A 16,218-nucleotide genomic window follows, 5' to 3' on the forward strand; every position below is an offset into this window, starting at 1 on the left:
TCTGACGGACATGGAAAATGTTTGTCCAACCTCTCCTTATAGATAATATGCTCTAATGCAGGCAACATCCTGGTAAACCTCTTCTGCACCCTCTCCAAGGCCTGCACATACGTCCTGTAATTGGGTGACCAGAACTGTATACAATACTTAAAAAGCGGTCTAACCATGGTTTTGTTAAGCTGCAACATGATTTCATGGCTCTTTGCAGAAATAAGGACATTTGCAAATTAACTAAATATGATATATATATATATTTTTTTACCTTGATCCATCTGTAAAACAGTTGGCAAGAAAGAGACACAATCCTCGACAGTTCAGGATAATTGGAGGGAGAGGGTGATGGACTTTTGGCGAGTTAATAAGCAGAGAGCTCGAGGAATGTAGAGTTCTGAGGTTTTCAGAACTGGGGAAGTTTGCAGGAAAAGCGAAGGGGCCATCAGGGCACTTGAACATCAGGTTAAGAAATAGCAGGTGTTGGGGAACTAGGGACAAATGTAGGTCAATGGAGTTTGAACAACAGAGTTTTAGATGAGCTGCAGGTTACGAAGAGTGATGGATGAGTAGCTTTTCTGGTGAGTAATCAATTATTTGTGTCTAGAGCAGATAGGCATGGATGTGGGCTTTGGAAAGTAGAACCACAGGGAGAGATTAACAATGCTCCAGTGATTGTAATGTTGATTGTAGAGAGTTGAAACTCAAAATGGGAGTGGGGATACTTTGTTTTCTCATGTGACTAGGCACAGTGAGATTCTTTGCTTGCAGGCACAATGTATACAAATAGCAGCCACTGACAGCGCTGGCAAAGTTACAAAGCACTCCAGCTCTCCCTTTTGTTCTCCCCCCCCCCCCCCCCCCCCCCAGTAGTTCCCAGCGCTGGGTCCCCATTGACCTTTGTTCTCCTCCCCCCCCCCCCCCCCCCATTGTCCATTGTTCTCCGCCCCACCCCACCTCCCTCACGGCAGTCCAAATTGGGAGTGAAGGTGACGCCCATGTTATGGAAAGTATGGTTCATCCTGAGGTGATGGTCAGAGAGATCGATGGAATCTGAGACAAGAATAGTGTTTATTATGTGTGAAAACTTTTAAGTGGACAAATCGGTGATTAATTCACAATTGAATAATAAGCCACAAATCAGAACATTGGCTCTTATTGGTCTATTCAGCTAAGAGCTTCATTTCTTAGTCATTAGAAGAATATCATAACACAGTTAAAGTGACTAATGGACACTGAAAATGGTATTCAAATTGTCTTATTCTGCAGTGAGGTCATTCTGTAAATGCAGATGAGAAATAGAAGGTTTAAAAAGGTTTACCTTTAGAGAGGGAATCTAACTCTTCATTTAATGCATATAATTTTGTTTTTCTGGGCTCGGAGGCCAAAACAAAACATGCATTTCTGCTTTTCAAGTACAGTGATACCAGCAAATATTTTGATTTTTCTGGTGCTGAAAAAGTGTGAAATGCGCCCTCCTGTGGCACATCTCCTTAGATGCTTTTGGTGTTGCATTGATGTGACTGTTCTGTCCCACTGATCGCCACTCCTCTCCCAAACAAACCATTTATTTTATATCTTCAATAAATACACCTTTCAGTTATTGTATGCTGGTAGGTGGAATTCCATATTTTTGTTTTAATGTTCTGGTTGAAATTTAGACTTGGAATTAATCAATCAAGCAGAGCTAATTAAGTCAAGTCAAGAGAGTTTATTGTACAAATTCTCATTGTGCAAATTGTTTAAGCTGTTTTTTCCAGTGTGTAAAATGTTATATAATAGCAGAATCTAACAAATACTGAAATTATCCCGAGCAATTAATGTTGTTTGAGGGAAATTTATTGAATCTGTTAGTAATTTACTCCCAGTGAATTTTCCTGGATTAATGAATCCTAAGAAGTAATTCAGTTCCTTGTCCATATCTTGTAAATGCAATGTTAGAATATAATCTTAACAGTTTTGGAAAAGCAGTGAAAACAGAATTAGTTATACGATGCTAACAATTATTTTCTGGCCTTTAGAGTAAACATGATAATATCCTGAAACTTTAATGTCCTGCTAGCATGATGACGCAGATGGTAAAAGGTTCAAGGGATTTTGAGAGGCACGGAGTAAAATAATAGAAATAATCTAATTTAAAGTGACTGTGAATCTTGTTATTTTGCAATGTCTTCTTTCCACCAATTAAGTGCAGTAAAGTAAATGTAAGGAGCCAGATGTTGCCGGATCCACTCTGAAGCATGAAGTCATTATGTCAGTCCCAGTCTGGAAGAGGCTCAGTCACTTGTTCTCTGCATCTTGGAGTTCAAATGAACTTTATTTTTCCATTAGGAATTTTGGTTTCTGCAGCCATACAACAAAAAGAAACAATTTTACAACTCAATTCACACAGACATCCATCACAGTGAATCTCCTCCTCACTGTGATGGAAGGCAAAGTCTTGTCTCTCCCCTGCTCTCCATCCTCTCCCGATGTTAAAGCCCCCGGCGGGCGATGGCAAGTCCGTGGCCGTTAAGTCCACGCCGGGCGATGTCAGGCCCTGCCCCCCGGGTCACCTTCACTCGGGCAGGAGAAGCTGGCGCCACGGGAGCTCCGAAAAGCAGTCTCCCAACAGGGACCCGCGAGCTCCCAATGTCACCGTCCACAGGCCTGCAACTGGAGCCTCCGAAGCACCGAAGTCCGGTTGCAGCCGCTCGCCACCACAGCTCCCCACGCTCCGAGGGCAGCCAGCCCCGCGACGGTAAGTCCGCAGGCTCCGCGACTGGAGCCCCCAGGTCGTTCCGGCTGGAGGCCGCTCCATGGTGCTAGGCCCCAACGACAACGGAGACCCGACAGGGAAAAGGTTGGGTCTCCCGTGCAGGGAAGAGATTTAAAAGTTTCCCCCACCCCACCGCCCCCCACATATACAGTCAAAAATAATATAAAATATTAAAACAATATAAAAACACATTAAACGAGACAAAAAAATTAGTATAGACGGACTGCAGGGGCTGCTGCCGCAAAGCGCCGCCATTTTACAGTTGGGCAGTGACCAGGCCTCAGGCAGCACTGTGCACAGCCCTAACTCCAGAATAAAGTGTATTTGAATATCCCTGGCAGTTGAAGGGATGTAAAACGTATTATTATTAAAGACATTTTGAATTGAGAATGATGAAAAGCTGCCAATGGAAAGCCTAATTTGTTAAAATCATTTTAAAAAGAAAAACTGTCTAACTTTCTACTTTGTCTACTAATGTCCAGGCCAAGAATCCCATTGAAATTATTGGAATTTGACTTGCCTCTTTCTATCAGCTATCTCCTTTCCCATCAGTCCGAAGAAGGGTCCTGACCTGAAACAACATCTGTCCATTTTCCTGCACAGATGTTGCCTGGCCTGCTCTTCAGCAGTCTGATTTTTACTCTGGATTTGACTAGCCATTGGATCATAGAGACAGTTTGCCAGTACCATAGTGAGGAATCTCTGTGTTGGTGTGTAGTGTCAGAAACAGCAAGCATCTGCCCAAGAATGGTGACCTCCATGCAGTGGCTGCATCGAAGTCCAAGACACTCTGATGTTTCAACTGCTGAAAGCCAGTGTTCTCAATGGTAACCACTAATGCCAACCCTGCAAGATTTCTCCCAACAGTTTCTTTACTTCTCTGAAAGTTTGTAGGTATCTTTGCAATGGAAGGATGTCCATTACTCATTTACTTGCCAATTAGAGGCATGCGATTTTATGTACGTTTTGTACGCATACCTACCAGCTAATTGTGATGTTTTCACAGATTCCTACGGTTGTGTCAAGGTCCAATGTAACTGCCAATGCCATGTCTGTTTATAGTCGGGAGGATGATGGTGCACGGTCACACAGCAAAAAAAAAAACAGCTTCAGTGAGATTTTCAGCTTGGCAGAGAATGAGCGTCCTTTACCCGGTAGGTACAACGACGTTCGCCATCTATTGAAGGCAGTGATTCATTTTAAAATACATTTCTGGGTATGTCAAAAGTAAAGCATTGTGATTTATATATGTTTGGTTGGAATGCAGATTTTATTTTGAATTCCTAATTGTGTGAAACAATAACTACAATAGCATATCTTGAGGGGTAGAACAAAAGTTGTGGGCGTTTAAATCCAGGTCAGTTGGTCAATTTATTGCTTGGCTATAAATTGCTGGGATTCAATTGTAACAATACAGACCAACCACGACCTGTTTGAAGGGCAGAACAAGATTCATGCGGTAGAAAGGCATGAACATTGTTATGTTTCCATGCATCTAATTTGAAAAGTCATTCGTTTTTAAGAAAAGCGCAAGAAACTGCAGATGCTGAAATCTTATGAAGAGCACAAAGTGCTGGAGTCAACAGGTCAGGCAGTATCTCTGGGGGACATGGAAAGGTTAAGTTGGGATCCTACTTCAGTGATTGTAGTAGTGGAGGGAAGCTGGAAAAGCTTTTGAGAATACTTGTTTTTATTAGAGGTAAACATTTGCTCACCGTGTATGACATGAGTTTTGTCCATGAATTTCTTCGTTCAAATACAAAGAAAGACTTTGGAATTTTGGAAAATGTTATTGTTGGCAGACTGTATGTAACATGTCACCAAATTGGAAATTCATAATTAAAAATATGCTCTTTTACAGTATGTGAAAATGGGTGGCGCTGCTGTCTAATTAACAGGGACAAGAAGATACCCACTGACTATATTCGGCATGGTTTTCTCTATGTAACGGAAAAGTAGGTGATATTAAAAATATTCTGTCTAGACTATTTTTTGTGCAAAAGGTAATATGACAAAAGAGGAACTGTTCACTATTAATGCAATTTAATATTTGACCACAATTACAAAACATTTAATATTTTATTACAATAAGACAAGTAGGTTTGCAAAGACCACGACGCCACGATAAAAGCCTCCGCACACGCTTCCAGTCCACAGCCGCGGCCCGTCGGAAAGACTTCTGGCCGCGCGGCCCGTCTGGAATCCTTCGGGAAGTTGATGCTATTTACATTTTAGAAGCTTTGGTGAGGCTATGAAAACCCAAAACCAATAAAAAAGAAAAAAAATTTTGGAACCATTTTCTGTTGCCTATCAACAATCTGCTTGTCAATGCGAATGAAGGATATACAAAAGAAATCAAAGCATTATTCCATTGTTCAGCACGGAATCTAAAAATAGCATCTTCTATCCTTATTTAATTATAAAGCTCTGATCTTGGATGTGTATTTATTTGTGATGTTCGTGTGCGTTTCACATCTCCTCGAAAATACGACACGCTAATGGTGAAATTTTTACATATTCCGATAGAGATTTATGTCGTGAAGTCAAAAATCGCATTATCTCAAAATTTCATGCATTATTTCTTGAGTTATTTATGAAAACTTTCAAAGATCTCTAAAAGTTGGGGGTGGGGGGGGGAAACAACTGTCTTTCGCTTATTCCCTGAGTTCTGCTAGCTAGTAAGTGCAAATGCGTTTTTTTTAAGTTTAAAAATGAGGGAGGCTGAATAAGGCGAAATGAGCAGCCCCTGCGCAGTTGTTGGCTATGGGTGATTGCTGGAATACTGCGTTGGGGGAACGAGTTGTGTTGGATAAAGGGGAACGGTTTGCATTGGGCGACCAGGCTTCCCGCTGGTCCATGGGCATGAAGGGGAAAACACATCCATAGTTGGAATCTTTCTTCATATGAAGGTTTATTAGAATTCAATTATTTTATCTCTCAAATTTGCATGTAGGAGAGCATTGTCTAAGAACCAACTGTTTTTATCAATCATGACATTTCATCCCTATTTTTGACATTATGAATGTTGGCCCCAAATTTTTTTGATCCGTCCAAGTGGCACAAGTCAGAAACTGGATAGAATTGTCTCGACTTGTCTTCTGGATAGGTTCAACATTCATCTACCTGACATCATCCAGTAATAAACGTCCTGCATTATTAACGTTACTCTGCACTATTGCTCATTCCTTCACGCCCAGTACAGTATGTACCATCTCCAAAGTACACGCCAATTTTGCTTCAATTACTCAAAAAAAAAAAACACCTCTTGACCTGAATCACCAGAAATGTAAGAACACCATCCACTTCAGATTCGCCTCCAAGCCTCAGGCCATCATGACGTGGACATTTCTGAATCTTTTGGCCTTAAATTTGAAATTTGCTCCGCAACAATGTGGGAATACTAGCAAATGTTTCGGAATAGCCAAGTAACACAGGTACAAACGTCCGGTTTTTGTGCAGTCCGTATATACCAATGGGTTTGGGAAACTGGTAGGATGGGTGTGGATGGATTTGGTATGGAAAATCAATGTTGTTCTTAGCGGTTAATTTTATGCGTGAGTGTTTGTGCGTGTGTGTGCATGCATGTGAAATGCTGTCTTTAGTTCCCGGTGAAGACAGCACAATCGAGGTACAGTTACAGGTCATCTATACATTTTCTTACCTTGCAAATTCATGGAATTAGTTCTGGCTGCTTCATCAGTATCACTGTTAGGGAATAGCTCAATGGCATTTTTCTATCTGTTTATTTTGGCCTCTCAACATAAAAGACTTCCCTCTTCCATTTCTCTGCTCAGGTCAGCAGGTCATAATCTGGGAAACATGTCATGGTCTCACTCTTCCATTGCCTCTTTGTCTCCAATTTTAATGTTGGAATAGCTGAGATAGCAGCTTCAGCAGTGTTATGGCATACTGAAGATTACCTATAGGAAATGGAGCTTTGATATACATTCAGTTAATTTTATTATGCATATGAGATCATTAGCCAGAAGAAAACTTTTAAGTCCACATTACAACCTGAAACCAAAACTTGTTGCACTGACCCGAGTTAATGTTTGTGATCTATAACTGGTTGGTTTAGCATTCTAAATCAGGAGTGAAAAATGCCGAGGCATATACTAATGTTACTGAAGCAAGCTTGAAATTTCCTGGCCATACAAATTCTAGGCGAATAAGTGCTTGAACATGCAAGAAAAAAATAAACAATTTATGGTGTGGCATATTATGGGAAAATTACCAATAATTTTATGAAGATATCGTTATCGTTAAGTCAAAATTTGCAACGCCTTACTTTGTAGTATAACATGATCAATGTCTTAATGTAATCAACACCAATAATATTTGGATTTGACTGACATGAAAGGAACTTTAGATTAGTGAGTGAATTTATCAGATAAAAAATTGAATATTTAGCAGTTAGTAAAATTGCAACAAATGGCTCTCACACATTCAGCTACATCTTGTGCCCATTTCCAGGTACCGCATGTAGGAATGCTGTAAAGACATTTGTGAAGGCACAGAAGAGAATTAACAAAATAATTTTCAGAAGGGACTTTAGTTACGTTGAAGGACCGGAGAAATTGTGTGGTTCTCCTCAGAATAGAGGAGGTTAGAGGGAAATTTGATAGTGGTCATTAAACTAATTAAAAATATACAAACAGAATAAATAGCGATTGATATCAGTTGCAAAAAGGGTTGGACTGGAATGCACTGTGCTTGGGTAGTAGTGGAAGCAGGTTCAATTGTAGTGTTCAGAAAGGAACTAGAAAGATATCTAAAGGGCTTTGGGCAGACGAATGAGACGGGATTGATCTTACATGGAATTGTATGATTTGATAGTCTGACTCGCCTACTGTCTTGTTACCTTCTGTGATTCTGAATCATTTATTTTAATTTAAAAATAAACTCTAGATGAATGTAAAATCACATCTTAAAGTTTCACTTTTGTGATTGACAGATTCTTCCTGTTTTATTTGTCATCAAGTACATATTTGATGTGTTGGTTGTTGAATGCAGAATAAACCAGGTGTGAAAGCCATGGTTATGCAAAATCACCAATGAAGTTTGTCATTTTCTTCATCATATTAGTTTCCTTATTAAAACTGTATGGGTTGTTTCTTTTTCTCCAGTTATTTATGCTTTGAAAGCTCCAGGTCTGGGTCATCCAAGAAAAATAAGATAATAAAACTAAAAGAAATTACAGAAATTCAAAAGGTATGTCTGACCAGATTTTTGAATATGGAATTTTGTTTTAGCTTTTTGTTAAATATGAGTATACTTCTACTTGAATGTTTATGTATAACTCACCGTTGCATGTAATGTTTCCAGATATTTTATATTGCAGCTTTTATATTAATGTTTAAAATCCCGTAATTTTTTCTTGAGTACAAATATGAATGATAATTTTAGCAACTTTTTTATTTACAAGTTTTCTGTTATTGGAGAACAATGGTGATAGAAAAATTGCTTAAAGATTTGAATAATAATATTTTGGATATTATTTGGATATTTGGATCCTTATTGGAATATGCCAATCTTTGTACTTTGGTCAACTGGCCTTTAAACAACTGGCAAATGAGGACTTACCCAATAACAACTGTTCCCAATTCACTCTTCTTAGCTCCTGTATAATTTACCTGCCTTGCTCCAATTTACAGTGCCCTCCATAATGTTTGGGACAAAGACCCATCATTTATTTATTTGCCTCTGTACTCCACAATTTGAGATTTGTAATAGAAAAAAAATCACATGTGATAAAGTGCACATTGTCAGATTTTATTAAAAGGGCATTTTAGAAGTCCTCATTTGCCAGTTGTTTAAAGGCCAGTTGACCAAAGTACAGAGATTGGCATATTCCAATAAGGAAAAGGGATAAGGATGGCAAGGCAAGGGAATGTTGGATGACCAGAGGTGATAAATTTGGCCAAAAAGAAAAAGGAAATAAATAAATGGTGGGTCTTTGTCCCAAACATTATGGAGGGCACTGTTGTACCTTCCCTAAGGTCCAGAATTAACCACATTCAAAACAATCTTAAAACTTGTGACCACTGTTCTCAACATGGTCTTTCACTGAAACAGTCACCCGGACAGGCTTGTGGTCTAATACCAAGTCCTGTATGGTATCTCCTTGAGTTGCATCATCCACCTACTGCATCAGGAAACCCTCTTGGATGCACCTTACAAAATCTGCCGCACTACATTAGTCTGAATCAATATTGAGGAAATTAATGTCCCCCACTGTAACAACCCGGTTGTTTTTGCATCTTTCCACAATCTGTCTACATTTCTGTTCCTCTATTTCCTCTGGCTATGGTGGGGCCGATAGTATAATTCCATTAGAGTGGTTGCATATCTCTTCCCATATCGCCTCAGTGGATGAACCCTCCAGCATGTCGTCTCTGAGTGATTCTTCTTAATTATTAGAGCAACAACTTTTTTCTCCTCCCTCTCTATTGCCTTGAAACCCTGGAATGTTGAGATACCAGTTCTGTCCTTCTCGCAACCATCTCTGTACACATCTGGCCACAACATCACATTCCCAAGCACAGATTCAGGTTCTTTAAGTTCAACTGCTTTACCCATGATGCTCCTCGCATTGAAATAAATACACTTCAGCCCATCAGTTTCACCGTATTCCTTAACCTCTTCCTGTCTGTTTATCATGACAACAAAAAATCCTCTCCTTCAGGAGCAACTTACGAATTACAGTGTGCCTGGGCATTCCTGTCCCCATTCAGAACTGGAGTCTAGATTCCTTGGCAATCAAAATCACCTCCTCACATTATTTGGGTGTGGAGCATCTGGGGGTGTCAGGCCCACACTTGGAAGTTCTGGCCCAAAGAGCAAAAGCAATATATTACAATACAATACAATACAATTTATTTGTTATCATTTGAACTTCTTGAGGTTCAAATTCTGTTTGAATTATGTTTTAAAAAATTGGCTAAAAATCCTTAATCAAAGATGTTAAACAATACCCTGGTAATAGACATAGAAACATAGAAATTAGGTGCAGGAGTAGGCCATTCGGCCCTTCGAGCCTGCACCGCCATTTAATATGATCATGGCTGATCATCCAACTCAGTATCCCGTACCTGCCTTTTCTCCATACCCTCTGATCCCCTTGGCCACAAGGGCCACATCTAACTCCCTCTTAAATATAGCCAATGAACTGGCCTCAACTACCCTCTGTGGCAGAGAGTTCCAGAGATTCACCACTCTCTGTGTGAAAAAAGTTCTCCTCATCTCGGTTTTAAAGGATTTCCCCCTTATCCTTAAGCTGTGACCCCTTGTCCTGGACTTCCCCAACATCGGAAACAATCTTCCTGCATCTAGCCTGTCCAACCCCTTAAGAATTTTGTAAGTTTCTATAAGATCCCCTCTCAATCTCCTAAACTCTAGAGAGTATAAACCAAGTCTATCCAGTCTTTCTTCATAAGACAGTCCTGACATCCCAGGAATCAGTCTGGTGAACCTTCTCTGCACTCCCTCTATGGCAATAATGTCCTTCCTCAGATTTGGAGACCAAAACTGCACGCAATACTCCATGTGTGGTCTCACCAAGACCCTTTCATTAGCATCTATTTTCCATCAGTAGCATCTCCTTTTTATTTTTTTTTACCCGCCTCAGTTTTACCTTCCACGTAGAAATCAATAGTTCACAAATCCAGCGGTGAAACTGAGACCAGAATCCACTGCAGCGGAATCTAAATAAAATCCTGTTCCACTCGGGGGAGGAAATCCAGGGGGGCCAGGTGGGACACGTCCCCCCCCTATTTTGAGAGGTGGGGGACAGTCCATCCCCCCCCCCCCATTTTTTGTAATCCGTATTTTAAAAATCGATGAAATCTCAGCTTTCCGCGAGACAGTAGGGGTGGGACTGCTGATCGAGGGTGCTGATTGGACGAGAGAGACATCAGACAGCAGGCAATGGGGGCGGGACATGATAATTCAGCGCGATGATTGTATGAGGGAGACGTGCCAAAACGTTCTCGGCACAGGTGCGCCTCATCCGCAGCCAGGATCGATCCCGGCTCTCCGGCGCTGTCCCGTCCCCACCCGAGTGCCCCCCACGCCCGAGGGTGGCCAGAGACATCGGGAGTCAGACGGGCGCGATGCCCCCAGGCCCACAGCCAGCGCAGTCAAGCAGCGCTAAACCCAGCTCAACTCTGCCTGTTCCGCCAGGTTAGCCTACAGCCCTGCATGGACTTGCGGGAAATATGGCCCAGGCTTGCAGTCAGCGTGGAGAAGCAGTGCTGCTGTCCCGTCAGTCCAGGCAGGGCTGTAGGTTAACCCAGCGAGACAGGCAGAGTTGAGCTGCATTTAGCGCTGGATTGAGCCTCCGAAGCCTTGCGCCTGTGTGTGTGAGTGCCCATAGGCAGAGTTGAGCTGCATTTAGCGCTGGATTGAGCCTCCGAAGCCTTGCGCCTGTGTGTGTGAGTGCCCATGTGCGCGCGGCCGCCAAGAAATTGTGTCCCTCCATATTTTGATAGCGATTTCCGTGCCTGGTTCCACTGCAGGTGGGATGTGGGACTCTGAATTTTTTTTTTTTTAGTATCCAGGCCACTTTTATTGATCTGGGAATAACTTAAAATGCAATCTCATTGCTGAAAACGTATTTGCTTTTATTTTAAACCTCTCCCATTGTTCTGTTTTTCCCACAGTATAAAGTCCTGTCCGTTTTACCCGGATCAGGAATGGGAATTTCAATAACTACTCCATTTACACAAAAAGTAAGTAATTTCCCTACTTTGATATTGTAATTTGATATTTCACAATTTTGCTTATCAATGATAAATAAACAGTCATTCCATCTGAGAATTCTTCAGTCCCTAACAATAAAGTTTAAATTCTTTAGAGATGCTGTCAACCAGTAATTTGTTGAAAGCACAATCCTTCTGCATAGTGTCATTAGTCTTGCAAGGAAAAAGCAAATCTTAACAACGTAGCTGAATAATGTTGTGCATTGCAGTACTCGGGGTAATCTTGCACAGATTAATATATTTACGTATTTTTCATTTATATGTTTGGGGATCATTTTTAGCAGTTTAATTGCAGTATGACATTTGTTTGGCAGAGTGCACTTGCTTCTCAGCAGTTATATAATTCATATACTCCCAAAAAGTTGGCCATGAGGTTAAGTATGTGGAGGAAAGCTTTAGATTGAAGAGTGATGTAGATGATCTGGTCATTAGTTCAGCAAATGTGAGGTATTTCATTTGAGGGGGATGTGTCCAGCCAAGGAAATGTGCAGTAAATGGGAGGGTACTGACTGCTGTGGGAAAATGGAGGGAGTTTAGAATGCATGTTCACCGATCCTTCAAAGGATAGGCTGATAAGATGGTCAAGATGGCATTATTAGCAAAGGTTATGTTTCGTCAACACTCATCAGATAGCAGTACATTGCATATTCCTGGTCACTGCACTGCAGGAAGTGTGTGATTACATTAGAGAGAGTGCAGCAAGGATTTATGAGGATTTGCCAGTACTGAGAGGTGTTAGTAATTGGTTAGACTTTACTTTAGGCTTTCGAGATGCAGCTTAGAAACAGGCCCTTTGTCCCACCGGGCATGCCAACCCTATGCACTAGCATTAGTCCTACACACTAGGGACAATTTACAATTAACAGAGGCCAATTATCCTACAAACCTATACATCTTTGGAGTGTGGGAGGAAACCTGGGCTGCCAGAGAAAACCCACAGGGAGAACGTATAAACTCTGTACAGCCAGAACCTGTAATCATGATCGAATCTGGATCAATGGCACTGTAAGGCAACAACTCTACCACTGTGCCACTCTAAATGGGCTGATAAGCTAAATAGGTTAGATAGACCTAAATGGATAGGCTCCATTTGTTAAGAGACTTGACTGAGATATCTAAAATTATGTGCGGTGCCTTGACTGGGTAACTAGTAAGGACCTATTTCCCACTGCTGCAAGGATAAATACCATTGATCATAGGTTTAAAGTAGTTGCTCACATAATGAGAACAAACTTTTCACACAAATGGGGATCTGGTTCTGCAATTCACTGCCAGAAAGGGTGGTGAGGGCAGAAACACTCATCACATTTAAACAGCACTTGCTTGTGCTCTTGAAGAGCAGAGATATCCCTCGGCGTTTACGGAAGCAGTGATAGAAAATGGGATTAGATTGCGTAATTCCTTCATTTTCATGGACAAAATGGATCAAACGACCCCCCTGTGTCATAAATTTTCTGTGATTCTATGTGATGGTGTTACAGAGAGCTTTTTGGTTAGCGTGCTTGTTACATTTGTAATGGATTTTTCTTTGATATGTTTTTATTTGTTTGCTTTTCTTCAGCCGCTGGTATTTGGTGCTATGTTACACAGAGATGAAGCCTTTGAAGCAATAAACTGTCAATATACCAAAATAGCATCCAGCATATCCAGTAATGAAACCTAACCACATGGTGTCAATAAGGAATTCTTCACGTGTACAATAATGTTGAAATGAGCAATTAGACCTCTTATTATCTGTTTGATGATATTTGCGATGGATTTTGTACCCAATTGGAATAGATGGTTTACTATCTAAACATTTTTTAACTTGCTGTTTAGTTATTTTACATTTTGGTGAGAGTTTTGCACAGAAGTGCTGTTACTATCATAGTAATCGCGGCACAGTAAGCACTTTTGGCATTTGTTTACAGACATTCTAAATGTTAGATTACATCGAAGTAGTGTATAATTAAAGTGTTTTTTTAACGAAAAGAAAAAACAATGTAAGATAAAATTTGAAGTAAAACGTGCAAAATCTGAATGCCAAGATTGTATACTTTTCAGTGTCCATTTCAGATGACTAGTATTGTTTGAAGTAATATTTTCAAAAGGAATTAGGAAGTTAAGGTTGAGCAGAAATGCAGCAAATGTTGGACAGAAATTCTGAGGAGGGAAACAAAGTTATCTGTTCAATGTCTTTTTATTAGAATAAAAAAAAATACCTAAGTGATTAAATTACACCCTGAACCTCAAGTATGGACCTAAAATAATAATTATTAAGTAATTGTTCAGAGGCTTCTGTAGGCCAGTTAAATATTTGCATGCTATGTCACAAACCACTGCAGATGAAATCTCAGCCAGTGTTTCCACTGGTGCAAAAATGTAATTACTGATATCAATTCTATTTTTTTTTTTTTTTTTTAATAATTCTTTTGTTATAACAACCTATTCAGATCATTTTATGTGCTTTGATTTTTTTTCACACCCGCTCCTTCAGGCTTTATTGTGATGTGGCCATACAGCTACATGAACTATGTGTGTTGAACAAATCTTCCAACTGGTAGATATTGAAAGCTACATCTACGTACTTATCCGGACACTTACTGCCGGCTGGCTCCTTCCAGAAAGTTCGCCCTTGATAGTTTTTCCAGACTTGGCAAAGGGTCTCAACCCAAAATGTGACCTATCCTTGTTCTCCGGAGATGCTGCATGACCTGCTAAGTTACTCCAACATTTTGTGTCCTTTTTTGACCATTTTCTGTGTGTGAACGAGCATCCTTTTAAATAGCAATTATATTTATTGATATTTTGGCTTGACCTCTTTCTTAAAAATGGCTGAATCAATCTTCAATGCACACTCTTTGGGACTTGCGTGGAAGGTGTGTCCATTAATATCATCTGATATTCCCTCTCTCCACGTGCAAATTTGTTCAATGTCCAGATGGAGAATAGTTTGGAAAATTGTTGATAGTTGTCGCAGATATGGACCCACATTCCAGCTCCAATTATGAATTCAAAGATAATGTACATCTGCTTTGAGGATTTATTTTCTCATTCATTTCTTGCTTCAGTTCAGGATAGGGGTTACCTGCATCAAAGTTTGATTTTTTTTTTCACACACCTTCTACATAAAATGCAATGAATTTGATGACAGATGCCCATATGCACCATCGTGCAGGGGAAAAAAATCCCATTCCTTTCTGACGTGGCGCACGTTCTTCCTGTCACTTGAGTGATCGGATGCAGCAGCTGCCCCTGCCCATTGCTCACATGCTCCAAATTCACCATCAAAATCATTGGAATGTAACTTAAATATGATGGGCAACAAACCCCTAATGGATATAACCTTCAATAAACTGCAGAGCTACCAGTTATCAATACTTAAGATTTTACGGCCCATTTTATTTTTACATGTGCGCATATAATTTATATTGACTTCATAAAAATACCTGACCATGTGTAATATTTTTCACTTTACCTTGGGTTTGCTCAAGGTTTAATTCATTGGAACTTTTAATTGAACATTATTATTGCTGCAAACACTGGTATATAAATAGTAGCTCGTTTATGATATAGAGTTTCCTGGTACGAACATTTGCCAAGCTTCCTTTGTGTACTCTTATTGTGGGAATGTTTATTGAGGGCTAATTTTTCAGCTTCTGTGTAAGAAGTGAATTTGCTAGTTTGCATTCCTTGAAGGATACTCACTAGCAACTAACTTAAGTTTAAAATATTATAAACAACTTTGTAAAAAATGAAACATCAACTAGTAGTTTTCAACTAATGCGATTTATTTTCTTAATACTCCCAATCACAAAAAACAGCAGTTGCCATTCTTGTTGATGTACATTAGATATGTTGACTGTTTACATATTGAAAGTTGTGCATAATTGTTTTTGGTATCATGTAAAACTTTTGTGTAAATGCAGAAAATATAAATGGATCCAAATGTAACTTAAGCCTATAAGATCTGCAAGCTTTGGATCATGTTTATTCTAAAATGAGAAATAGTCTTGTAAAAAGTCATGCAGATTTTTATTTGAAATAAATGGTTCTGTAAGAATTCCTTGTTTATGGTTTTATAATATATGCTTTTCAGCTGCCATCTGTTGGAAAGTTTACTAAAGTTGTTTTTGCTGCCAAACCTTCCTGTACAAATTGAAGTTGCAGTTATGCTCTAGGCACTAGGTGAGTAGTAATGAGATCACCTTGTAATTGTGCCATCGATGAAACATTCCTTCATTTGCTTCATTGCAAATAACAGATGTTGTCAAAACAAGCCGCTGAAGAGTTTTCCTCCCCATTGTATTAAACAGCTGTGATGCATTTGTTTTATTGAAATTGCACACTTTGAGACAGTTTCACTTTGGAATTGACGCTTACTCCATAAAAGGCAATGAAATCATCAAGAATGGATTTGGAAAAAAAACTCAGATTCATTAGGCTATATGCTGAAAATGTGTCCAATCTATAGAGTACAGGGCGGGTGGCATAGTGGCACAGCAGTTGCTGCTTTATAGTGCCAGAGACCCGGGTCCTGACTACAGCTGCTATCCGTACAGAGTTTGTATCTTCTCCCTGTGACCGTATGGATTTTTTCCGGGAGCTCTAGTTTTCTCCCACATTCCAAAGTTTTGTAGGTTAATTGACTTCTGTAAATTGTCCCTAGTGTGTAGGATAGAACTAGTATGTACAAGTGATCGGTAATCGCGTAGCGGACTCGGTATGCCA

The 16,218-nt window shown here is 40.0% G+C and overlaps 1 protein-coding gene across 4 annotated transcripts in view; it reads left to right on the top strand.

Moving 5' to 3' along the window:
• The window catches only part of gramd4a (GRAM domain containing 4a), a 104,714-nt gene extending 89,164 nt beyond the window's left edge, over window positions 1-15,550 (top strand). For all 4 annotated transcript variants that reach the window (XM_055653032.1, XM_055653031.1, XM_055653030.1 and 1 more), the window contains 5 exons: window positions 3,756-3,903; window positions 4,611-4,704; window positions 7,876-7,960; window positions 11,410-11,478; window positions 13,070-15,550. In XM_055653032.1, coding sequence (XP_055509007.1) covers window positions 3,756-3,903; window positions 4,611-4,704; window positions 7,876-7,960; window positions 11,410-11,478; window positions 13,070-13,171 — 498 coding nt within the window. In that variant the 3' untranslated portion in view covers window positions 13,172-15,550. The remainder of the gene's footprint in view (window positions 1-3,755; window positions 3,904-4,610; window positions 4,705-7,875; window positions 7,961-11,409; window positions 11,479-13,069) is intronic.
• Window positions 15,551-16,218: the final 668 nt, after the last annotated feature.

The sequence above is a fragment of the Leucoraja erinacea genome, chromosome 22 (genome assembly GCF_028641065.1).
Source record: "Leucoraja erinacea ecotype New England chromosome 22, Leri_hhj_1, whole genome shotgun sequence".
NCBI classification, from domain to species: domain Eukaryota; kingdom Metazoa; phylum Chordata; class Chondrichthyes; order Rajiformes; family Rajidae; genus Leucoraja; species Leucoraja erinaceus.